Genomic DNA, 25,808 nt, shown 5'->3' on the forward strand with positions numbered 1-25,808 from the left:
TGTCAATCATTCGAGTCTGCCACATTTCGGGGCAAAATGATAATTGAGACGATCCAAGCAAACTTGTATCCCAACTGCAACTTGTCAATATTCCAAAATCCTGCATCTTATGTCCCCACGCAACCTGTCAGCAAGACACACACTGTGGTAATATATAGTACGAAAGTTGGAAAAAACTATACAGCACCAAAGAACACACATCGCCACTCTTTGGCCTGGCTACTCAATGTGCCTGCTAGCTACTACTTGTTAGCTTCATTGGCAAACACAGTGCTTTTTTCTAGCTAAACACTTAGAAAAAAGACTTCCAAAATGGTTCTTTGCGGAGGGATAGGGTTCTTCCAAGAACTGTTTTGATCAGAAGAACCCCTACAAAGAACCTTACAAAGAACCTTTAACCTAGAACCTTTAACAACCTAATAACCGTTAAAAAAATGTTTTTAACTGATTCTTTGGAAGGCAAGAAGGGTTCTACATATAATATTTCCCAGCATGCTTTATTGCAGGGAGATTTTCTGAATAGGATATCTTTACCGCATTTTTGCTGTATCCAATTGTTACTGTCTTGTCTCATTGCTACAACTCCCGCACAGACTGAGGAGAGGTGAAGGTTGAGAGCCATGCATCCTCCGTAATGCAACCCAACCCAACCAAGCTGCTTCTTAACACAGCGCACATCCAACCCACATGGGTTCATGGAGAATCTACACCAATGTGTCAGAGGAAACACCGTACACCTAGCGACCTGGTCAGTGTGCACTGCACCCGGCCCTCCACATCGCTAGTGCACGATGAGACAAGGATATCCCTGCCAGCCAAACCCTCCCTAACCCGGACGACACTAGGCCAATTGTGCACCACCCCATGGGCCCCCGGTCAGCTGTGACATAGCCTGGGCTCGAACCCAGAGTCTCTGGTGGCACAACTACCACTGCACCACCCGGGAGGCCTAATACAGGACCTGTGTTTTTGCATGTACATTAATTGGTTGATAACTTTTATTCTACACAGCAAGTTATTTTGGGCACTGCTAAAGAGTGTGTAGTTTGTGCTTTATTTATGATAGTTTGACAGCTTGCAGATGATGAAGCTGTATACATGTTATTGGAGCGGGCAGCCAGACTTTCCCGACTCGATAGATTGTATGCAGTGCACTAGACTAGTTTTTCATGCACATTTTTTTTTACTTGAGAAATACTGCACCAAAAATGTTAGATAGATGTGAAATTGTGCGACTAAGACCTCCTCGGCAAGAACTTCTAAAGTAATTGTAGAATTCTTGATTTATCGTAGATTAATTCAGACTATTTTAAGGAAGTTACTATTTTGAGCAAGTGACTATGTTTCAAATTATATAACGTGCAATTACAGTGAAATGCCTTTCTTGCATGCTCCAAACCCAACAATGCAGTAATCAATATCAATGTAGCACTAAAAATAACATGAGGTTGAACAAAAACACAATAAAAACAAGAAATAAGAAGAACATGAGAAAGTAAGTAAGAAAGCATGTTATATACAGGGTCAGTCAGTTCCAGTAGCATATTTACAATGTGCAGGGATACTGGAGTGATCGAGGTAGATATATATATATATATATATGGGTAAGGTGACCAGGCATTAGGATATATGATAAATAGAGTAGCGGCAGCATAAATTATGATTGTATGTGTGATTGTATGTGTGTGTGTATCTGTGTGTGTGTGTGTGTGTGTGTGTGTGTGTAGTCAGTATAAATGTGTGTGCATGTTATGCGTGTGTTGAAGTGTCAGTGTGTGGGAGTGTGTAGAGTCCTGTGAGTTTACATAGAGACAGTTCAAAAATAAAAATGAAATACAATGGTCCACTCAGATAGTCTGTGTAGCCATTCTGTTAGCTATTTAGAAATCTTATGGCTTGGGGATAGAGGCTGTTCAGGAGCTTGTTGATGTCAGACTTAATGCACTGGTACCGCTTGCCATGCGGATGCAGCGAGAACAGTCTATGGCTTGGGTGGCTGGAGTATCCTTTCACACCTCCTGATATAGAGGTCCTGGATGGCAGGGAGCTCTGGCCCAGTGATGTACTGGGCTGTCTGCACCACCCTCTGTAGAGCCGTGCGATCGATGACGGAGTTGTTGCCTCACCAAGCAGTGATGCGGTCAGTCAAGATGCTCTCAATTTACCAAATGTTGACTGTTAGAGTCATACATTACACGGAGGAAAGCCTTCACCCAATATTAAGTAACACACTTGGAACATACAAAACTCTACGGTTTGATAATTGAACTTGGAATAAGCTGCACGTCTTCTTAATTCCCATGCATTTGCCTTTTGCCTTGCAAAAGTACTCATCCCTCTTGGCGTTTTTCCAATTTTGTTGCATTACAACCTGTACTTTACATTTATTTTTGATTTGGATTTCATGTAATGGACATGCACAAAATAGTCCAAATTGGTGAAGTGAAAAAAATTATGCAAAAAAACAAAACAGAAAAGTGGTGCGTGCACAGGTATTCTCCCCTCTGCTATGAAGCCCCTAAATAAGATCTGGTGCAACCAATTATCTTCAGAAGTCACATAATTAGTTAAATAAAATCCACCTGTGTGCAATCTAAGTGTCACATGATCTGTCACATGATCTCCGCATATTTACACCTGTTCTGAAAGGTCCCAGAGTCTGCAACACCACTAAGCAAGGGGCACTGCCAAGCAATCAGCACCATGAAGACCAAGGAGCTGTCCAAACAGGTCAGGGACAAAGTTGTGGAGAAGTACAGATCAGGGTTGCATTATAAAAAAATATCTGAAACTCTGAACATCCCAACATCCCACCATTAAATCTATTATTTAAAAAAATGGGAAGAATATGGCACCAAAGCTAACCTACCAAAAGAGGGACGCCACCAAAACTAATGGACAAGGCAAGGAGGGTATTAATCAGAGAGGCAACAATGAGACCAAAGATAACCCTGAAGGAGCTGCAAGCTGCACAGCGGAGATTGGAGCATCTGTCCATAGTACCACTTTAAGCTGTACACTCCACAGAGCTGGGCTTTATGGAAGAGTGGCCAGAAAAAAGCCACTGCTTAAAGAGAAAAATAAGCAAACACGTTTGGTGTTCGTCAAAAGGCATGTGGGTGACTCCCCAAACATATGAAAGAAGGTACTCTGGTCAGATGAGACTAAAATGTAGCCTTTTGACCATTAAGGAAAACGCAATGTCTGGCACAAATGCAACACCTATCATCACCTGAGAACACCATCCCCACAGTGAGGTATGGTGGTGTCAGGTTCATGTTTTGGGGATGTTTTTCATCGGCAGGGCATGGGAAACTGGTCAGAATTGAAGGAATGATGGATGGCACTAAATACAGGGAAATTCTTGAGGGAAACCTGTTTGTCTTCCAGAGATTTGAGACTGGGATGGAGGTTCACCTTCCAGCAGTACAATGACTCTAAGCATACTGCTAAAGCAACACTGAAATGGTTTTAGGGGAAACATTTAAATATCTTGGGATGGCCTAGTCAAAGCCCAGACCTCACAATCCAATTGAGGATCTGTGGTATGACTTAAAGATTGCTGTACACCAGCGGAACCCATTCAACTTAAAGGAGCTGGAGCAGTTTTGCCTTGAAAAATGGGCAAAAATCCCAGTGGCTAGATGTGCCAAGCTTACAGAGACATACCGCAAGAGACTTGCAGCTGTAATTGCTGCAAAATGTGACTCTACAAAGTACTGACTTTGGGGGGTTGAATAGTTATGCACGCTCAAGTTTTCAGATTTTTTGTCTCATTTCTTGTTTGTTTCACAATAAAACATCTTCAAAGCGGTAGGCATGTTGTGTAAATCAAATGATACAAATCCCCTCAAAATACATTTTAATTACAGGTTGTAAGGCAACAAAATAGGAAATATGCCAAGGGGGTGAATACTTTTGCAAGCCACTGTAGCAATGGACTTTAAAAAAAAGAAGGTCTTTACAACATCTCATTACACACGCTCTTCTCAAAGGGAAGATGTGTTGGTAGCTGTTGGTAGTTGTTTATGTGTTGGTAGCTGCCCGTTCAAAGTACTGCAATTATAAGACCTACCCCCATCTTCAGCTGTAAGTAGAGAGCATGACAGATCGGTCTTGTTAAATTCTACGGCTATGAGAAGCCATGGGATAATTACCCCAAACACTACAGTACAGTACAGACTTCCCGGCAGGGTGGAGCTGGAGCTGGGGAGATGTAGGCATGGTTTGTGTACGCCAGAGCTAGACAACAGGCGACAAGCTTTCGGGTGACTTTCCTTCATGAGAGCTCAATGTCTTTCAGGGTGAGACAGAAGAAATGTGTCTCTGTCTGAAAGAAATCGGAAGATAACTTCAACAAACAGTCCAAACAAATCCCATAATGAAGATCTTTTTTTCCCCCAAGATGGCATAGCAGTTCAGACGTATTTTTGTCCTTGTCCTGTCGTGTATATAAATATATAGATATATTTACAACTTTTTTTCACATACATTTTTAATTTTCCAAAAACTCATCTTCAGAACACTCTCCTGCAATCCGCTTCACCAATTTATATTTATATAAAAAAGTATTATTTACCTCAGATCTGTAATCCTCCGACAGGCTAGCCAGAAATTAGCCAGAAGCTAGCCGGGAGCTAGCCAGAAGCTGGTCCAGAAGCTACTCTGAAGCTGGTTCAGAAGCTAGTTAGCTTATTTACTGGCTAATCGTTAGTACTCAGCTAACCACGGTTTGTGGTCATCGGCTGTCCTTTGGCTCGAGAATCTATCGCCAGTTTTGTACGGTGCGGTGCAGCGCAGCGCGGCTCGGAACGGAACATACCGGATTTCGGCCGCTGGCTCTGGACATCCATACCTGGATCTCACAGCTAGCTAGCTGCTATCCGTGTGACTATCGGCTTTCGTCGATTCCGGAGCTAACATCAATTGTTCCGGAGCTAGCCAGCTGAAGAGTTCCATCAATCACTCCTGGACTGCAGTCACCTATCCGGACCCGTTTTTCTGCCTACGCGGAGCCCCACCGGGCCTTCACAGTTGGACTGCCGACGTTGTCTACCCGAGGGAATTGTCCTGCTGGCTCCTCCGGCGCAACGTTGCCTGGGCGCCCATCTGCGGCCTGCTAGCCGTTGGCTATCTTATCGGCTGCTATCTGAATAGACAATCGGACAATTTTTTAAATTTTTTTATTTATTTATTTATTTATTTTTCTTCTTGGGCCTCTATAACTATATCTATTGTTTTTATTTTTGTTGTTGTTGTGTGATTTGGATTAATCCCCTCGACCACACGGAAACCCACTAATCTACTGACGGAACGCAAGAGTTGGCTAATAACAGACCTCCATTCTATGCTAGCTTGCTCCTATGCTAGCTTGCTACCGATTTAGCTGTCTAAATCGCCGTGACCCCCAACCAACCTCTCCACTCATTGGACCCTTTTGATCACTCGACTGAGCATGCCTCTCCTTAATGTCAATATGCCTTGTCCACTGCTGTTCTGGTTAGTGTTTATTGGCTTATTTCACTGTAGAGCCTCTAGTCCTGCTCATTATATCTTATCCAACCTATTAGTTCCACCACCCACACATGCAATGACATCTCCTGGTTTCAATGATGTTTCTAGAGACAATATCTCTCTCTTCATCACTCAATACCTAGGTTTACCTCCACTGTATTCACATCCTACCTTACCTTTGTCTGTACATTATACCTTGATGCTATTTTATCGCCCCCAGAAACCTCCTTTTACTCTCTGTTCCAGACGTTCTAAACGACCAATTCTTATTGCTTTTAGCTGCACCCTTATTCTACTCCTACTCTGTTCCTCTGGCGATGTAGAGGTGAATCCAGGCCATGCAGTGCCTAGTTCCACTCCTATTCCCCAGGCGCTCTCTTTTGACGACTTCTGTAACCGTAATAGCCTTGGTTTCATGCATGTTAACATTAGAAGCCTCCTCCCTAAGTTTGTTCTATTCACTGCTTTAGCACACTCTGCCAACCCGGATGTTCTAGCTGTGTCTGAATCCTGGCTTAGGAAGACCACCAAAAATTCAGAAATTTTAATTCCAAACTACAACATTTTCAGACAAGATAGAACTGCCAAAGGGGGCGGTGTTGCAATCTACTGCAAAGTACGCCGCAGAGTTCTGTCCTACTATCCAGGTCTGTACCCAAACAATTTGAACTTCTACTTTTAAAAATCAACCTCTCTAAAAACAAGTCTCTCACCGTTGCCGCCTGCTATAGACCACCCTCTGCCCCCAGCTGTGCTCTGGACACCATATGTGAACTGATTGCCCCCCATCTATCTTCAGAGCTCGTGCTGCTAGGCGACCTAAACTGGAACATGCTTAACACCCCAGCCATCCTACAATCTAAACTTGATGGCCTCAATCTCACACAAATTATCAATGAACCTACCAGGTACCTCCCCAAAGCCTTAAACACGGGCACCCTCATAGATATCATCCTAACCAACTTCCCCTCTAAATACACCTCTGCTGTCTTCAACCAAGATCTCAGCGATCACTGCCTCATTGCCTGCATCCGTAATGGGTCAGCGGTCAAACGACCTCCTCTCATCACTGTAAAACGCTCCCTGAAATACTTCAGCGAGCAGGCCTTTCTAATCGACCTGGCCGGGGTATCCTGGAAGGATATTGACCTCATCCCGTCAGTAGAGGATGCCTGGATATTTTTTTTAAATGCCTTCCTAACCATCTTAAATAAACATGCCCCATTCAAGAAATTTAGAACCAGGAACAGATATAGCCCTTGGTTCTCCCCAGACCTGACTGCCCTTAACCAACACAAAAACATCCTATGGCGTTCTGCATTAGCATCGAACAGCCCCCGTGATATGCAGCTGTTCAGGGAAGCTAGAAACCATTATACACAGGCAGTTAGAAAAGCCAAGGCTAGCTTTTTCAAGCAGAAATTTGCTTCTTGCAACACTAACTCAAAAAAGTTCTGGGACACTGTAAAGTCCATGGAGAATAAGAACACCTCCTCCCAGATGCCCACTGCACTGAAGATAGGAAACACTGTCACCACTGATAAATCCACCATAATTGAAAATTTCAATAAGCATTTTTCTGCTGCTGGCCATGCTTTCCACCAGGCTACTCCTACCCCTGTCAACAGCACTGCACCCCCAACAGCAACTCGCCCAAGCCTTCCCCATTTCTCCTTCTCCCAAATCCATTCAGCTGATGTTCTGAAAGAGCTGCAAAATCTGGACCCCTACAAATCAGCCGGGCTAGACAATCTGGACCCTTTCTTTCTAAAATTATCTGCCAAAATTGTTGCCACCCCTATTACTAGCCTGTTCAACCTCTCTTTCGTGTCGTCTGAGATTCCCAAAGATTGGAAAGCAGCTGCGGTCATCCCCTCTTCAAAGAGGCTGACACTCTTGACCCAAACTGCTACAGACCTATATCTATCCTACCATGCCTTTCTAAGGTCTTCGAAAGCCAAGTCAACAAACAGATTACCGACCATTTCGAATCTCACCATCCCTTCTCTGCTATCTAATCTGGTTTCAGAGCTGGTCATGGGTGCACCTCAGCCACGCTCAAGCTCCTAAACGATATCTTAACCGCCATCGATAAGAAACATTACTGTGCAGCCGTATTCATTGATCTGGCCAAGGCTTTCGACTTTGTCAATCACCACATCCTCATCGGCAGACTCGACAGCCTTGGTTTCTCAAATGATTGCCTCGCCTGGTTCACCAACTACTTCTCTGATAGAGTTCAGTGTGTCAAATCGGAGGGTCTGCTGTCCGGACCTCTGGCAGTCTCTATGGGGGTGCCACAGGGTTCAATTCTTGGACCGACTCTCTTCTCTGTATACATCAATGAGGTCGCTCTTGCTGCTGGTGAGTCTCTGATCCACCTCTACGCAGACAACACCATTCTGTATACTTCTGGCCCTTCTTTGGACACTGTGTTAACAACCCTCCAGGCAAGCTTCAATGCCATACAACTCTCCTTCCGTGGCCTCCAATTGCTCTTAAATACAAGTAAAACTAAATGCATGCTCTTCAACCGATCGCTACCTGCACCTACCCGCCTGTCCAACATTACTACTCTGGACGGCTCTGACTTAGAATACGTGGACAACTACAAATACTTAGGTGTCTGGTTAGACTGTAAACTCTCCTTCCAGACCCATATCAAACATCTCCAATCCAAAGTTAAATCTAGAATTGGCTTCCTATTTCGCAACAAAGCATCCTTCACTCATGCTTCCAAACATACCCTTGTAAAACTGACCATCCTACCAATCCTCGACTTTGGCGATGTCATTTACAAAATAGCCTCCAATACCCTACTCAACAAATTGGATGCAGTCTATCACAGTGCAATCCGTTTTGTCACCAAAGCCCCATTTACTACCCACCATTGCGACCTGTACGCTCTCGTTGGCTGGCCCTCGCTTCATACTCGTCGCCAAACCCACTGGCTCCATGTCATCTACAAGACCCTGCTAGGTAAAGTCCCCCCTTATCTCAGCTCGCTGGTCACCATTGCATCTCCCACCTGTAGCACACGCTCCAGCAGGTATATCTCTCTAGTCACCCCCAAAACCAATTCTTTCTTTGGCCGCCTCTCCTTCCAGTTCTCTGCTGCCAATGACTGGAACGAACTACAAAAATCTCTGAAACTTGAAACACTTATCTCCCTCACTAGCTTTAAGCACCAACTGTCAGAGCAGCTCACAGATTACTGCACCTGTACATAGCCCACCTATAATTTAGCCCAAACAACTACCTCTTTCCCTACTGTATTTATTTTATTTATTTATTTAGCTCCTTTATTTTTATTTCTACTTTGCACATTCTCCCATTGCAAATCTACCATTCCAGTGTTTTACTTGCTATATTGTATTTACTTTGCCACCATGGCCTTTTTGCCTTTACCTCCCTTATCTCACCTCATTTGCTCACATCGTATATAGACTTGTTTATACTGTATTATTGACTGTATGTTTGTTTTACTCCATGTGTAACTCTGTGTCGTTGTATGTGTCGAACTGCTTTACTTCATCTTGGCCAGGTCGCAATTGTAAATGAGAACTTGTTCTCAACTTGCCTACCTGGTTCAATAAAGGTGAAATAAAATAAATAAAAAGATCTAACTAACACCAGCTAAACATCGCTAATGCATAGCATCTGCTAAAAAAAAAAATCCTTACACAACAAAAGACACAGAGCTGGCTAGCATCCCCACTCAACTCTAAAGAGACAAGGTCTGCCTGAAGAGCTAAGCTGGCGCATCAGTGTCTCTCATGGGCAACTACAGAGATGCATCTTTCCATTGGGTCACTACAATCAAGCTCAGAGCGACAGTCAGAAAAATACAGACCAATACAACACGACTCATCAGTACACTTTTCCACTGCGTATTGCTCATTCTCCACTGACCTTGTCTTCAGGACAAGAGCTGGCTGGTGACAGGATTAATTCTCTGTGAACGATGAAATGCCAGTAAGGCATCAAATTAAGTCCTACTTCTCACCATCACTGTGACAAACAGCTTGTGGATTGATAATTAATGAGATCATTATGCTAATGGTTGGACAACAAGTCTTAGGAAAACCATCCCTCTGGGCTATTGGATTGAACAGGCATACACTACATGACGTATATGGACATCTGCTCGTCGAACATCTCATTCCAAAATGATGGGCATTAGTGTGGAGTTGATCCCTTCGCTGCTGTAACAGCCTCCACTCTTCTGGGAAGGATTTCCGATCTTTACAAACCATTTCTGTATGGATCTCACTTTGTGTACAGGGGCGGTGTCATACTGAAACAGGAAAGTTGGAAGCACAGAATCGTCTAGAACATTATTGTATGCTGTAGCATGAAGATTTCCCTTCACTGGAACTATGGGGCCTAGCCCAAACCATTAAAAACAGCCCCAGACCATTATTCCTCATCCACCAAACTTTACAGTTGGCACTAAGCATTCTGGCAGGTAGCGTTCTCCTAGCATCCACCAAACCCAGATTTGTCCATTAGACTGCCAGATGGTGAAGTGCGATTCATCACTCCAGAGAATTCCTTTCCACTGCTCCAGAGTCCAATAGCGGCAAGCTTTACACCACTCCAGCCGACCCTTGACATTGCGCATGGTGATCTTAGCCTTGTGTTGCTCGGCCATCAACGCCCATTTAGTGAAGCTCCCGACAAACAGTTATTGTGCTGACGTTGCTTCCAGAGGCAGTTTGGAACTCGGAAGTGAGTGTTGCAAACAAGGACAAGCAATTTTTGCGCGCTTCAGCACTCTGCACTCGGCTGAGCCGTTGTTGCTCCTAGACGTTTCCACTTCACAATAACAGCACTTACAGTTGACCTTGGCAGTTCTAGGAAGGCAGAAATTTGACAAACTGACTTGTCGGAAAGGCGGCATCCTATTGCGGTGCCATGTTGAATGTCACTGAGCTCTTCAGTAAGGACATTCTGCTGCCAATGTTTGTCTATGGAGATTGCATGGCGGTGTGCTCGATTTTATACACCTGTTGGGTGTGGCTGAAATTGCCGAATCCACTATTTTGAAGGCGTGTTCACATACTTTTGTATATACTGTATAGTATATCTCCTAGATATAAGACAGACACTTCAAAACTTTATTCCTTATGATATCTTTTTTGGGCTGTCTTTTTTGCCATTTATGAACGTGTTATTCAATGCATTTCTATGGGCTATAGTAGTAAAGGTCAAATTCAATAAGGGAGAGTGGATTGTCATAATAAATAAACATGCAGCTTAAAAAAGAATGGTAATCAAGAATATGATTAATTGCTAACTTTATAAGCTCACCAGCAATGGGGCAACAATTAGTAGCCAACTGCTCAAAGATGGCTTGAATTTGATCATTAACTTATGATGCTTGCATTTGGAATTTGTTGTTAAAATGAATATTTACTGTGGCGAAGACGCATCGTAGTCGCGGCTTTCCACTTGTGCTCTCCAAACTTCAATCAATGGACAGTACTTTTTTCCTCTAGTTGAAATGTTTTCTGTTGCTTTCACACATTTAAATGCAAATGTGGTAAATCTATATTCCATATAATACTACAATCATTACTTACTTCATCATTCCATCCCTGTACCATTTATTGCAACAATTAGAGGTTTCTGTTTCATGTTTGATCGGCCCACGATGCATTGTCATTTTTTCATTTAGTCAACCATTTCGCACCCTGCTTTGAGTGAGCGCGATGTTTATTGTGAAAATGAGCGTTGGCAAGACTCATGAGGTAGAAGATCTATTTATTCAACGTATGGTTTCTGTTGGTCATATTTCCAGGGTTATGTCGGCGTTCCGTGTGTCTGTGTCCAGAAAAACAGGCAGCGTTTCTCAGCCAGTCCAAATCATGAATCAGCTGGCATCATTTTTATGGATATATACAAAGAAATGTCAATTGAAAAAAGGTCAAATGAAACGATGTGCAGCTAGTTTACAGTCTTTCCAGCTTCAGTCTGTAGGGATTGTGTTAGCTGTGATGTTGGCTAGCTCCTCTGAACAACAGTGTCCTGACCAGAGAGCACATTTTCTATCCCAGGCGAAATCGCTCCTCATTAGCTCATTGTTATGGAAGTATCCAAATAAATGTCACTAGAAAACAGCTTAAACGAATGCAGATAGATACTTTGCTGTTATTCTGGCTTTTTGACATGACTATAAGTTAGCCGTAGTTGCCTAGCTAATCAGACTTAATGATTATTAATGATATTTTAACACCATGCATTCATGGAACAATCATTTATCTTTATAATTTTTTTTGAGGCTGCTAGACAGCCCTTTTCATGATGTTGTCTTCAACACATTTTTGATTAGCCTATGCCAAAACATTTATTTAATAGGCGAGTCAGTTATGAACAAATTCTTATTTGACAATTACAGCCTTCCACAGCCAAACCCTCCACTAACCCGGACAACGCTGGGCCAATTGTGCACTGCCCTGGGAAGATCGAACCAAGATCTGTAGTGACACCACTAGCACGGAGATGCAGTGCCTTAGATCGCTGCACCACTCAGGAGACACCATGACGTTACATAGGCCAGTCAAAATGTGTTGAAGCCAAAATAATGAAAAGGGCTGTCTGGTAGCCCTATAAAATAGACAAAGATTTGTAGTCGAACAAGTAAATATATATATTTTTTTACTTGTTCTACTTGGGATTTGGTCCCACCTCTATATATTTGACAAATTTGCTTATACAGAAATGATTCAACATGTCTTCACCTGGGATTTGATCTCACAACCTCTTGGTTCACAGTATTCCAGTCTTCCTGCTACAGTACGTCACCCTGTCCGTGTTGGATATCAGTTAATCTGACTACTAATGTGCCTTCACCCTGTTGCTTACACCAATCAAATTGTTTCAGATCTACACAAGTGTCTGGGGAGGAGATTTTAGGGTTTCTTCTGGACAGGGCCTAACTATACTGGCCCAATGAGCAAATGCCCTAGAGACATCTTGGGACAGTGGTTAGGGTGTTAGTATATTGGTGTTGGTGGCTGAGGTTTGAGACTCTCTAGGGGAGTCACCCTACTCTCACGTTGTTAGTAAATCTCAGCTAAAAGTACACTTAAGCATGTTTGTTTGTTAATCATACTGATTCAGGAGTGTCATTAAAATAGGTTATTGTGTCCCACCAACATCATACAAATATACGGAACCTTGCATTTTTTTAATAGAAGTAACTCAAATCAATGCTGAGAAAATAATCAAATGAACTGCTAACAGACATGGACATGGTGGCGTTGCAGGAATGTCTGAATGCTATGAACCAATAGGTTGAGTAGTTCAAATCCCATGTGAGGGCATGTCAAATAACAATTATTGTATAAATGAACAATGTAATCAAACACTGTGTCAGGAAGCCCTACTGTATGTTAAAAGCTCTGTGTGTAAATATCCCTTATGAAAAGAGTGATTGGTTTGCCTTGTGGGGGAGAATGTTTCTTTGGTACAATCAGGTGACCTCCTGACAACTTTATACACAGAAATGTTCTTGTAACGTTCCCGTAAAATCTGTCTAGAACATGAATGTCTTACGTTCTGAGAACTTGGCAACCACACTCTGTGTATGTTTGGTGGGACGTTGATGGAATGTTCTCCTAACCCCCACGGAAACCGGACGCAGGAATGCTCTCGCAACGCTCTCATGAAATGTGTCTGACATGCATTTTTTTGTCTTTCCACTTTCCATTTAGCTAATCCTCTCTGATTGATCGTACCTTGTGGACACCCTGTTTTTCGGGCTCACTTTCTTCGATGAGGACAAGCCTCTGTTTTGCCGACCTTTCTTTTCCGACAAAGCTTTAGTAATAGAAGTCTAAGACGGTAACCTGCAGCTGTGGGGAGAACGTGAGGAGACAGGTGGGAAGGCTGAGTCATCAGAGACTATGGAGTTCCTTCCCTAATGACAGACAGTGTGTGCATCCCAAATGGCACCCTATTCCCATGGGCCCTGATCAAAAGTAGTACACTACATAGAGAATAGGGTGCCATTTGAGACATACACAGTGTTTTGTCTTCCTCTGAAGTGTGTATACTTTCCATGATTTTCAGTCTTAACATTTAGCAGGTTCTCTCCAATTTTCCCTAACAGAAAGCGAATGCGTTGAGACACAAGGAAATGGAGGCACACACAACGGTGGAAAATATGGTGTAATGCCATAGAGTCACGTGCCAAACAAGCTTTAACAATGTCCCATTAACACCAACATGTGTCTGCAGATACGTTCTGTCTATAAAAGCAATGGCTGCCTTGCTTGCTAAAGATGTTTATTTTCCTAAATAATGGAATTTTTATTTAACCTTTATTTAGCAGTCATGCTGAGACTACGTTCTCTTTTGCAGATGAGCCCTGCATGAATACATCAATAAACAACAATTACACTATACATATCTATACTGAACAAAAATATAAACCCATGAGCTGAAATAAAAGATCCCAGAATTATTTATTATTTCTCTCAGATTTTGTGAACAAATTTGTTTACATCCCTGTTAGTGATCATTTCTCCTTTGCCAACATAATGCATTCACCTGAGACGTGTGGCATATCAAGAAGCGGATTAAACATCATGATCATTACAGAGGTGAACCTTGTGCTGGAGACAATAAAAGGCCACTCTAAAATGTGCAGTTTTGTCACACAACACAATGCCACAGATGTCTCAAGTTTTGAGGGAGCATGCAATTGACATGCTGACAACAGGAATGTCCACCAGAGCTGCTACCAGAAAATGGACTGTTAATTTTTCTACCATAAGTCCCCGCCAACAACGTTTTAGAGAATTTGGCAGTACATCCAGCCGGCTTCATAACCGCAGACCATGTGTAACCATGCCAACCCAGAACCTCCACATCCGGCTTCTTCACCTGCAGGATCGTCTGAGACCAGCCCCCAAAACCACTGATGCAACTGAGGAGGATTTCTGTCTATAATAAAGCCATTTTGTGGGGATAAACGCTGCATCCCAAGTGGGTGGGCCTATGCCCTCCCAGGCCCACCCATGGCTGCACCATTGCCCAGTCATGTGAAATCCATAGATTAGGGTCTAAGTAATTTATCTCAATTGACTGATTTCTTTTTGGTTCTGGGTAGAACCCTTTGCAGAGGGTTTTTATCTAGAACCTTCTATGTATGTAGGGTTCTTTAAAGAAACCCCTGTATATGGTTCTACCTAGAACCCTCTATGAAGGGTTCTAACAATAACCATTTTATAATCTAAAGGTTCTTCCTAGAACCCTCTATGAAGGGTTCCACCAACCTTATTAGCCTTAAAAATTATATTATATATGACAATACATTACATATATCATGAGGCCTTTCTTTGAGGACCTTTCTTTGGTGTTAGGAATCTCATGGCTTACAGGCCACATCCAGCCTGCAAGTCACATTATGCTGGCTTGCAAAGGGATTTGTAATTCATATTGGAATCCAGCCAAAGTTGGAATATCCAACAGGTGGAATTGTTAATCACCCGTAACCTGTATCCAGAATGACTGCCAGAGTATGGAAGATTTAGTACTGAGACTCAGCAGTGGAAAAAGTACTTCATTTTCATACTTGAGTAAAAGTAAAGATATCTTAATAGAAAATGACTCAAGTTTAAGTGAAAGTCACCCAGTAAAATACTACTTAAGTATCAAAAGTAAAAGTATAAATCATTTAAACTTCCTTACATTAAGCAAACCAGATGGCACATTATTTTTTTTAAATTGACGGATAGCCAGGGCACGCTCCAACACTCAGACATAATTTACCAACAAAGCATTTGTGTTTAGTGAGTCCGCCAGATCAGTGGCAGTAGGGATGACCAGGGATGTTCTCTGTTTAGTGAGTCCTCCAGATAAGAGGCAGTAGGGATGACCAGGGATGTTCTCTGTTTAGTGAGTCCGCCAGATCAGAGGCAGTAGGGATGACCAGGGATGTTCTCTGTTTACTGAGTCCGCCAGATCAGAGGCAGTAGGGATGACCAGGGATGTTCTCTGTTTAGTGAGTCCGCCAGATCAGAGGCAGTAGGGATGACCAGGGATGTTCTCTGTTTAGTGAGTCCGCCAGATCAGAGGCAGTAGGGATGACCAGGGATGTTCCCATGATAAGTGTGTGAATTAGAATATTTTCCTGTCAAAATGTAAAGAGTAATTTTGGGTGTCAGGGAAAATGTATCGAGTAAAAAGTACATCATTTTCTTTAGAAATGTAGTGAAGTAAAAGTAAAAGTTGCTAACAATATAAATAGTAGATTCACAAAAAATGTACTGAAGTATTTTTACTTAAGTACTTTACACTTCTTCTGAGACTACCTGAATCATCTAAACTGGAACAACCATCTCAGTAACTGGCATAATAAATCCAACAGATTGGATTAGTTTAGAAAACGGTATGTTATTTATCGTTGTGTTATCACGTTCTGACCTTAGTTCTTTTATTCTGTCTTTGTTTTAGTATGGTCAGGGCGTGAGTTGGGTGGGTTGTCTACCAGAGCTGCCAGAGTCTCCCGTCTGTCCGGAGCTGCCAGAGTCTCCCGTCTGTCCGGAGCTGCCAGAGTCTCCCGTCTGTCCGGAGCTGCCAGAGTCTCCCGTCTGTCCGGAGCTGCCAGAGTCTCCCGTCTGTCTGGAGCTGCCAGAGTCTCCCGTCTGTCTGGAGCTGCCAGAGTCTCCCGTCTGTCTGGAGCTGCCAGAATCTCCCGTCTGTCCGGAGCTGCCAGAATCTCCCGTCTGTCCGGAGCTGCCAGAATCTCCCGTCTGTCCGGAGCTGCCAGAATCGCCCTTCACTCCGGAGCTGCCGGAGTCTCCCGCCTGTCCGGTGCTGCCGGAAACTCCCATCCATTCGGGACCCGTGGCTTGGGTCCCCAGTCCGAGGTCGGTGGCGAGGGTTGCCGCGTTAAAGAGGCCACAGAGGCGGGTAGTAAAGAGGCGGCTAAGGACTATGGTGGAGTGGGGTCCACGCCCCGCGCCAGAGCCCCCACCACAGACAGACACCCACTCAGACCCTCCCCTATAGGTTTAGGTTTTGCGGCCGGAGTCCGCACCTTTGGGGGGAGGAGGAGGGGGGAGGGTACTGTCACGTTCTGACCTTAGTTATTTTATTATGTCTTTGTTTTAGTATGGTCAGGGCGTGAGTTGGGTGGGTTGTCTATGTTAGTTTTTCTATGATTTGCTATTTCTGTGTTTGGCCTGGTATGGGTCTCAGTCAGAGGCAGCTGTCAATCGTTGTCCCTGATTGAGAACCATATTTAGGTAGCCTGTTTTCTATTGTGTTTCGTGGGTGATTATTTTCTGTTTTGTGTCTTCACCAGACAGGACTGTTTTCGGTAGTTTCTAGCCTAGTTTCTCTTTGTTATTTCCGTGCTTCCATAATAAATAGGGACACATACCACGCTGCACCTTGGTCCTCACCGGGGCGGCAGGGTAGCCTAGTGGTTGCAAGTTCAAACCCCTGAGCTGACAAGGTCGTTCTGCTCCTGAACAGGCAGTTAACCCACTGTTCCTAGGCCGTCATTGAAAATAAGAATTTGTTCTTAACTGACTTGCCTAGTTAAATAAAGGTAAATAATAACCTTCTTCCACCAACAACGGCCATTACATGTGTAGCATAAAATGTTCCCTCTGCAAAGAAACCTTTTGGAACCCATTTTCTAAGAGTGTAGGATCCTGTGCGCGTGTGCTTTTGCTGCTGTGTTTGAATTCCCCCGTTCTGGCCATTTGAGAATCTGTCATTAGAGAAGCCACAACATCAGTTGAGTTCTGTGATTCAGCCCCCATCACACCACTGTTTAGGAATGTTTTGACTTGTATGATGGGACAATTATAGGGTGACAGAAGATGATAAAACATAGGTACAGTAGAAGACAACCCAACTGTGTTTGTATGAGGCCATTTGGTGTCTTGAAGTTGGGAGTTAGAAGCTTGAAAATGCAACCTGTTTCCACCTCTCTTTAGAGATCATGAAGTATTGCATATTTTAGTATTATATTTTCACGCTCAAATGTGAGATTCCCATCATGCACTGAATCAGAGAGAGAGAGAGACACAGAGAGAGAGAGAGACACAGAGAGAGAGAGAGAGACACAGAGAGAGATTCTAACAGGTCTTCAGAATGGCATGGCTCACAATTTTGTTTTTTTATTCTCGGTGATACCAATCACCCCACTGAAGACATTCTTTAAAAAAGTATACTCATCCATAACAGACTTTATATGGGCAAATAAAACTCATAGAATAAAAATAAAAGTTTTGCATCTTCCAAAATCTGAGGGGGATTTCAACCTTCCAGACATGGAATTGTATCAACTAGCCACCCAGGGATTTTACTTGAGACGTAATAGTTAAATGCACTAAAGAGAAACAATGTGTACATATTTAAGATACGCATTCTCATCCCAGAATCTTTTCACGTGTATATTTTCAAAGGATAAATCTAAGAACAACACCTGGTTCGTAGTTAAGAACACTATACCAATGTGAAGGAAAAAAAACAAATTCTACAAGAACCAATGCCATTCCCGAAAAACACCCTATGGAACAATCCTTGTATAGCTTTTCAGAATTCACAAAATAGATATGTTAAAATATATGCAACTTAAAAGCTTCATTTCACAAAAGGTCCATTTGAAAGCTTTTGGGCACTAGAATCATCTGGAGGGAATCCTATTTGAGTCAGAAAAGGATGTGCATTTGATAGGTAAGATATACAAAACCTTGTAGATAGCCTATCTAACTGACAATATATTTAAAAATGAATTAACTATTGGAACGAAGACGTAAACAGAACTGATATTGGCACACGATGGAGGGAATGTTGGAACATAACTAACAAAATTACAGTGAATGAAAATGCACGCTCAATCCACTATAAACTAATGTATAGGATTGATTATACAAGGGACAAAATGTACTTAATCTACAGCGGAATCATGTCTTAAGTGTAAAACTAACAATGACTCAGTAATCCATGCCTTCTGGGAATGCTATAAAGCCCCAAGGTTATGGGCGGAGTTACAAGGTCAGCAGTCAGAAGTATTACAATGTAAATGTACTTCTAATCCATCTGTCTACATATTTCAAGACATGGCATATGAGGGTGCAGTGAGATACCCGATGGGTTGGACAATACTTTTCTCGTCAATCATCTTAAACAAACGTGTAGTTAAAAACTGGAAATCAACCAATCCTCCATCGTTAACACAATGGACAAGAAAAATACTTTAACGGGCGACAGAGAGAAACAAAATGGTGCAGTTTGATGCAATGTGGTGGAGAATGATGCGGGCTCTGGTGATGAAGGGGGTGAGCAGGTGGGTGTGATATCGTTGATATTTGTGTGTGTCAGTATGTCATCGTTTGTATGTGTATGTTTTGTTATGTTTGTAGAGAAAAAACATTTCTGAAGCTTCAAGCTAGCTAGGCCTTATTCCTTCACCTTTCTCTGTTTGAGTGTGATATACAGTAAATTAGCTTAACAGTAAAGCTTCCGTCCCTCGAACCAGGGACCCTCTGCACAAATCGGCAACAGCCACCCTCGAAGCATCGTTGCCCAACGCTCCACAAAAGCCGCGGTCCTTCAGATCAAGGGGAACAACTACTTCAAGGTCTCCGAGCGAGTGACGTCACCGATTGAAACGCTATTAGCGTGCACCCATCTAACTAGCTAGCCATTTCACATTGGTTACATTAGCCTGGGGAGTCTCTTCAGACAGCTTCATTTCATCCACATGCCAACACTTAACCTTTCTGATCTCCCCATCCCGGATCCGGGATCGTGAATACAGACTCAAGCTCATTACCATAACGCAACGTTAACTATTCATGAAAATCGCAAATGAAATGAAATAAATATGCTAGCTCTCAAGCTTAGGCTTTTGTTAACAACACTGTCATCTCAGATTTTCAAAATATGCTTCTCAACCATTGCAAAACAAGCATTTGTGTAACAGTATTGATGGCTAACGTAGCATTTAGCGTAGCATTTAGCATTAGCATTCAGCTGGCAACATTTACACAAAAAAACAGAAAAGCATTCAAATAAAATCATTTACCTTTGAAGAACTTCAGATGTTTTCAATGAGGAGACTCTCAGATAGCAAATGTTCAGTTTTTCCTGAAAGATTATTTGTTTAGGACAAATCGCTCCGTTTAGCTATGAAAAAACCCCTGTATCCAGGATTGTGTAAATCTATCAGCAAGCTCATTAGCATAACACAACGTTAACTATTCATGAAAATCGCAAATGAAATGAAATAAATATGCCATCTCTCAAGCTTAGCCTTTTGTAAACAACACTGTCATCTCAGATTTTCAAAATATGCTTCTCAACCATAGGAAAACAATCATTTGTGTAAAAGTAGCTAGCTAGCGTAGCATTTAGCGTTAGCATTAGTGTTAGCATCCAGCACGCAACATTTCAACAAAAACATAAAAGCCTTCAAATAAAATAATTTACCTTTGAAGAACTTCAGATGTTTTCAATGAGGAGACTCTCAGTTAGATAGCAGATGCTCAGTTTTTCCAAAAAGATTCTTTGTGTATTAGAAATAGCTCCGTTTTGTACATCACATTTGGCTACCAAAAAAAAACGAAAATTCAGTCCTCAAAACACTAACTTTTTTCCAAATTAACTCCATAATATCGACTGAAAACATGGCAAACGTTGTTTAGAATCAATCCTCAAGGTGTTTTTCACATATCTCTTCGATGATATATCGTTCGTGGAAGTGTGCTTTCTCTCCTGAATCCCAGGAGAAAATGCCCGCACCTGAAGATTACGCACAAATTAGACAAAGGACACCGGGCGGACCCCTGGAAAATGTAGTCTCTTATGGCCAATCTTCCAATGATATGCCTACAAATACGTCACAATGCTGCCGACATCTTGGGGAAACGGCAGAAGGTCTAAGCTTGTTCCTGTCGCATTCACAGCCATATAAGGAGACATTAGAAAACAGAGCTTCAGAAATTCTGCTCATTTCCTGTTTGACTTATTTGACTTATTTCCTGTTTGACTCATCTTGGTTTCGCCTGTAGAATGAGTTCTGGGGCACTTACAGACTAAATCTTTGCAGATTCTGAAACTTCAGAGTGTTTTCTTTCCAAAACTGTCAAGAATATGCATAGTCGAGCATCTTTTCATGACAAAATATCGCGCTTAAAACGGGAACGTTTTTTATCCAAAAATGAAATAGCACCCCTAGAGATGCAACTACTGACTCACTGCCTACACTAACACATTTCTGTAAATATACACCAAAACTTGTGCAGTTAGCGATTGCCACTCTATATTACAGTATAGTACTGTATATAGCAATGCATTATGGGAGCTCAATGGCATTTTGCTAAACTGCTGTAAACAACAATTGCAATTTTACCATAAAGTACTGTATTATGGTGCATTGTGAGAAAAAGTTTTGAGAAATGGGCGTCAAATGAATCTCTGGCTCATTAACATATTTCAAGGCATGCCTTGTAAGAAGCCATATGTGTTGCACCCATTAGTGAGAATGCTGTACCCCTCAGAATATAGTACCATACCATAAATGTTTATACTGTAAATCTACCGAAATGTGCTTTACTGAATATAATATTGACTGTAATTTATTGTAATTCAGTACCACCACACATAATGCATTATTGTGATTTTGGAAGCTAAAAGCCTTTTCCTGTGAATCTACACCAATTCACTAGCTATTGTGTGGCCAGTATTATACTGCAATTCAGATCCACCCCACAGAATACAGTACCATACTATACATTTGGAGTGCCAAAAACCTTTTGTGGGTGCATGGTCCTGTTTTGCTCATTAACCCATTTGACGGTGTGCCTTTTAAGAGGCTTAACTTGTTGAAACCATTAGTGCTGTACCAACCTGAGTGGGAAAGGGGGTCACTTCTTCAGAACCTGCTCCAGTTTCTACGCTGGCAGGACAAGGGCCAACACCACCATCCCATATCCCTACCCCCTTCACCAGACAACAACAATGACCCAGACCTTTCCACATAGCCACCCAACCCACCACCCACGATGTCTCAGAAACAGCTTCCACCTTCGCACCCCCAACAAATCCCTTCCTTTCCACCTGCACCCCCTCCAAACCCCTGGTGAAATGGGAGCTGGTTTCGAGAGAGGCCATACAACCGGAAGACCCCCGACCTTACAACTCCAGTTCTCAGACGACGACGTTGACCCAAACTGGACAAAAATGACCAAACGGAGAAGACCAGAAAAACAACAGACCAACAAGCGACCACCCCAGAACCCAAACCCAGATGCCCGAATACACAACCTGCCAAACCTCCTATCTCCTCAGAGAAACCGTCTCACTACTTCTTCTGATTACTTCCATTACTTCTTCTGATTGCTCCTCCCTGCCCCTTACTGTCCTCTGATTCCCCACTCCCACCACCAACTGCTCCTGACCCACCTACCATAACTCCTACTATTCCTGACTACTCCCCCTGCCCCTTACTGTCCTCTGATTCCCCACTCCCACCACCAACTGCTCCTGACCCACCTACCATAACTCCTACTATTCCTGACTACTCCCCCTGCCCCTTACTGTCCTCTGATTCCCCACTCCCACCACCAACTGCTCCTGACCCACCTACCATAACTCCTACTATTCCTGACTACTCTCCCTGCCCCTAAGCGACCCAGATCCACACCACCTAGCCCTCCGTGCCCCTGGTCCCGCACAGTAGCACTCCAGCCTCAGTCCAGACTGCCTGGACCCTCTCAGCCATTTTCACCACCCCATTCCCCACATGGATTACAATGAGATTGCAATGCCTATCCTCCATGTTGTGTGTTTAATAATAAAAAAACAAACATTTGTGAGTTTTATGGGAGACTGCCCCCTGACTGGACCAGCCATATGACACCTTGTACAAAAGGCCACCACATTCCAGGCATTCTCTGAAAGTGTACACACACAACACATCTCACTTGAAGAGTTGTCACCTGGATGTACACTGATTTGGAAGATATTATGCAAATGTGAAAATTACACTTTTTTAAGAGACATATTGGTTGCTGAGAGATTTTTCCACATTTGTTCGAATTCAGGTAGTGAGGATTTGCCAAATGAAAGCCAATGAAATTCAAACAAGTAACAATGACAAATGATACCTTCTATTCTTCCTAAATTATTATCAGGACAAACGTTTTTTTTTTTAAATCAGTCAACACTCAAGCTACAACTATGTCAATGAATGCTAAATCACATTAATAGTAAGAGAGTAGTGTTATTGTAAAACGTGTTCCGAATGTAGATGTTATTGTGCTCTAAATATACGAGTCCCATTCCACGAGCATGGCTGAAGATCAATGCCAGTGTCAAAGGATCAGCACCTCTCCGACCCTGCGCGCTCCAGTTGTCATGCGTGTCAGAGGGACGGACAGCTGGGGCAGGTGCATATCAGTCTTATAATGTACAGCTCATTTTGGAGGATACCTGCAACCCGTATGTATTTGATGTAGCTGTTCGATACAGTTTATACTTCACAGTGTGTCCAAAAGCCTAATTTTCTATGTTATTATTCAAAATATTAGAATGTCTTCACATTAGCTGTAACGGGGGAAAAAAACAATGTATCATATTGAATATGAAAACAATATTTATCTCTTCTTGTCCAAAACGTTTTTATATCTCCCGCTTTAACGGTATCATATTGAATATGAAAACAATATTTATCTCTTCTTGTTCAAAACGTTTTTATATCTCCCGCTTTAACGGTATCATATTGAATATGAAAACAATATTTATCTCTTCTTGTTCAAAACGTTTTTATATCTCCCGCTTTAACGGTATCATATTGAATATGAAAACAATATTTATCTCTTCTTGTCCAAAACGTTTTTATATCTCCCGCTTTAACGCCCCTTCTCAAAATTGGCAGATTTTGTTGGTAAGGGAATCTATGTTTACAATGTTAGGTCTACTCCTGAGTCCAGATTGAAGCCACGGTTTGAAGCAGAAACTTCAGCGCACGGAGAGAGGGCGTAAAACCTTCGCAAAACTTTCCTCTATTCCACAGCCAATGGCAAGGCCCGATCTATAAATCTAGCCCTCTGATTTGCTTTCCTGTCCTGTACCTAGCCTGACTGACAGCCTGCAGGAAATCTTTTTTCCTCCGTCTTTAGTTCCAAGGGCTTCAGTGAGATTGAGAGGGGGCAACACTTCTGATCAGAGGCTCAACAGCGCAGGGCAGTTTATTCAGAGAATCGAAGAGGAAGAGTGCGCGAGAGAGGGTGCCCCATCCTTCACACAAACTGGAGGAATCCACACTCCAACACTAATGGCTGTTTGAGAAAATAATAATTTCCCCCCTCTCTCTTTCGCTGGGATTTTTGGCTTCTAGTTCTCTCCTAATCAGAAATTGTCACAAGTATTTTTTCAATTGCTCTTGAAAAATTAATCCGCCTTTGCCGTGGACGTCCCTGGCGACCATGGATACCCATATAAGATGGAAAGTAAAACGGAGGATAAAGGACGCGCAAATCACTTTAGCAATAATTCTACTTTTTGTCACATCGCAAGCCAGTTCAGGTAAGATCCCTTTCGGACAACGCAGCCTGAATTTTTTTTGCAGGCTATTGCTGTTTAGCACTTTTTGTCCCGTCGTCTGTTTTAGACAGTACAATGTTCTCATGTGCAACAAGTCCCTATCATACCCTTGTGTCCCGGTAGCAGCAGCATTTGTACGCCTCTCTAAAAACGTGCTCTAGTTGTCTGGTTTCTGGAATGTGGTCCACATTATTGGTGTCATAAACTGAAATGACCGGGGGCCCGGTCAAGGATTTTAATTAAATGGCACTGGTGCTTGTTCGCATACTTTGTCCTGCATAGTTCTGTCCAGTTTGTTGTCAAAGTTTATCGATTTGTTAAGACCCGATGCGTAGAAGACTTGCAGCGCCAAACGAGAACTCCTTTTCCATGACATTGTGCCAAAAGTTTTCTCTCTCATCCATTCAGATGAATTTCGCTGCCTCCGGCGATGGATTTGTGCACTCTGAAAGATGGGGTCATCGATAGACATCTATAGTGCTACTTCTGATGCACATATTTTTGCATACATTATTAGTGTCTTTAAAACTTTATTGTGTTGGGCGCACATAGGCTACACGTTGTCATGGGGTTTGTAGGCCTACTTTATAGATATATAGGGTATACCTTTTATTCCCTGCCTAGTGTTGAGTTGATCAACCTGGAAACAATGCCCTGTATCACTTTTTATGGCACGATATCATCTCTCTTTTTTTTTTAGGCCAACTTGATTGCATTTTATGTAGCATAACTGGAAAAAACATAATGCAGCTTTTGTGGATATGATATCAAAAAGGTAGTAATTGCCTTAGTTTTTGTATATGGCAACATTTTGGCTTAAATTGGTATTTTAAACTTGATGACAAGGACATCCAACACTGTCCTCCAGATTCCCAACATGAAACAGTAAGTCAAAGGGGTATTTATTTAATGAGAGACAGAATGGAGCTCAGCTCTCGTGAGAGGGCGTGCCCGTCCATCGTCTGAAGTAGCAGGGTGGAGCCTACACTTGGCATCTCATTTTGGGCATGGATGCGCGCGTGGACTTTTCTGACCTACCTCATAACCGCTATAACAGTGCAATGTCTCTGTGAAATATTCAAGGCTGTTTAAAAATAACAAAAATATCCCATAAATATTTGTCTGGCAATCCTCCAGCATTCCAGCTGTCTGTTTTATGTGCCGTGTGATGACAAAACAAGGTTATTTATGATCACTTGTAACCTAAACTTTTTTTTGAAAACAGTGTGCCTGTGAACCTATATGGTTTTGCAATCATGCTGTTTTACGCTGCTTTTCAACACCCTTATTAGAATGTCAAATCACTGTTGGAAATTAATTGTATGAGTTAGGAATGAATGGGATTCATGATATCCTCATTGGTTTCGGTTTTTAGGTTCGTCAATGGTTATTTGGACATTTGCTTATCAGGATTAGGCAAAGGCGGTGCTTAAACCGCTTCACCTTGAGTGATTTGTAAGGGGGGCTCTGGCTGAGAGTTTTCCTTATGCGAGGGAGGAGACTTCTTTTTTTTGCCCGGACCTCTCAATTTCTAACAGGTATGAATACAGAAGTTAATCACGCAGCTGACCAAATTATGCAAGATTTGACTTCTGGGCTAACAGAGATTGCATGTAGCTAGGTGAAGGAGGGGGTCCGAGCCATGGACAGGAGCAGTGGGGTGGGAGTATGAGTCAGGCCAAGGCCTAGTGGCCTGGCCTACATATATTCTTAGCTCA

General features: G+C 42.5%; 2 protein-coding genes across 4 annotated transcripts in view; one reads left to right on the top strand and one right to left on the bottom strand.

The window, feature by feature from the left end:
* Window positions 1–20,424, bottom strand: part of LOC149970442 (uncharacterized) — a 126,527-nt gene extending 106,103 nt beyond the window's left edge. The window contains exons 1-2 of the mRNA XM_090227178.1: window positions 19,975–20,424; window positions 19,571–19,632 (exon numbers count right to left, since the gene is read on the bottom strand). The gene's annotated coding sequence lies outside the window, so the exon portion shown is untranslated. The remainder of the gene's footprint in view (window positions 1–19,570; window positions 19,633–19,974) is intronic.
* Window positions 20,425–23,463: 3,039 nt separating this feature from the next.
* The window catches only part of LOC110509310 (collagen alpha-1(V) chain), a 124,661-nt gene continuing 122,316 nt past the window's right edge, over window positions 23,464–25,808 (top strand). For all 3 annotated transcript variants that reach the window (XM_036967664.2, XM_036967665.2, XM_036967666.2), the window contains exon 1: window positions 23,464–24,072. In XM_036967664.2, coding sequence (XP_036823559.2) covers window positions 23,973–24,072 — 100 coding nt within the window. In that variant the 5' untranslated portion in view covers window positions 23,464–23,972. The remainder of the gene's footprint in view (window positions 24,073–25,808) is intronic.

Source organism: Oncorhynchus mykiss, chromosome 29 (genome assembly GCF_057628025.1).
Source record: "Oncorhynchus mykiss isolate SJ-2025 chromosome 29, ASM5762802v1, whole genome shotgun sequence".
NCBI lineage: Eukaryota > Metazoa > Chordata > Actinopteri > Salmoniformes > Salmonidae > Oncorhynchus > Oncorhynchus mykiss.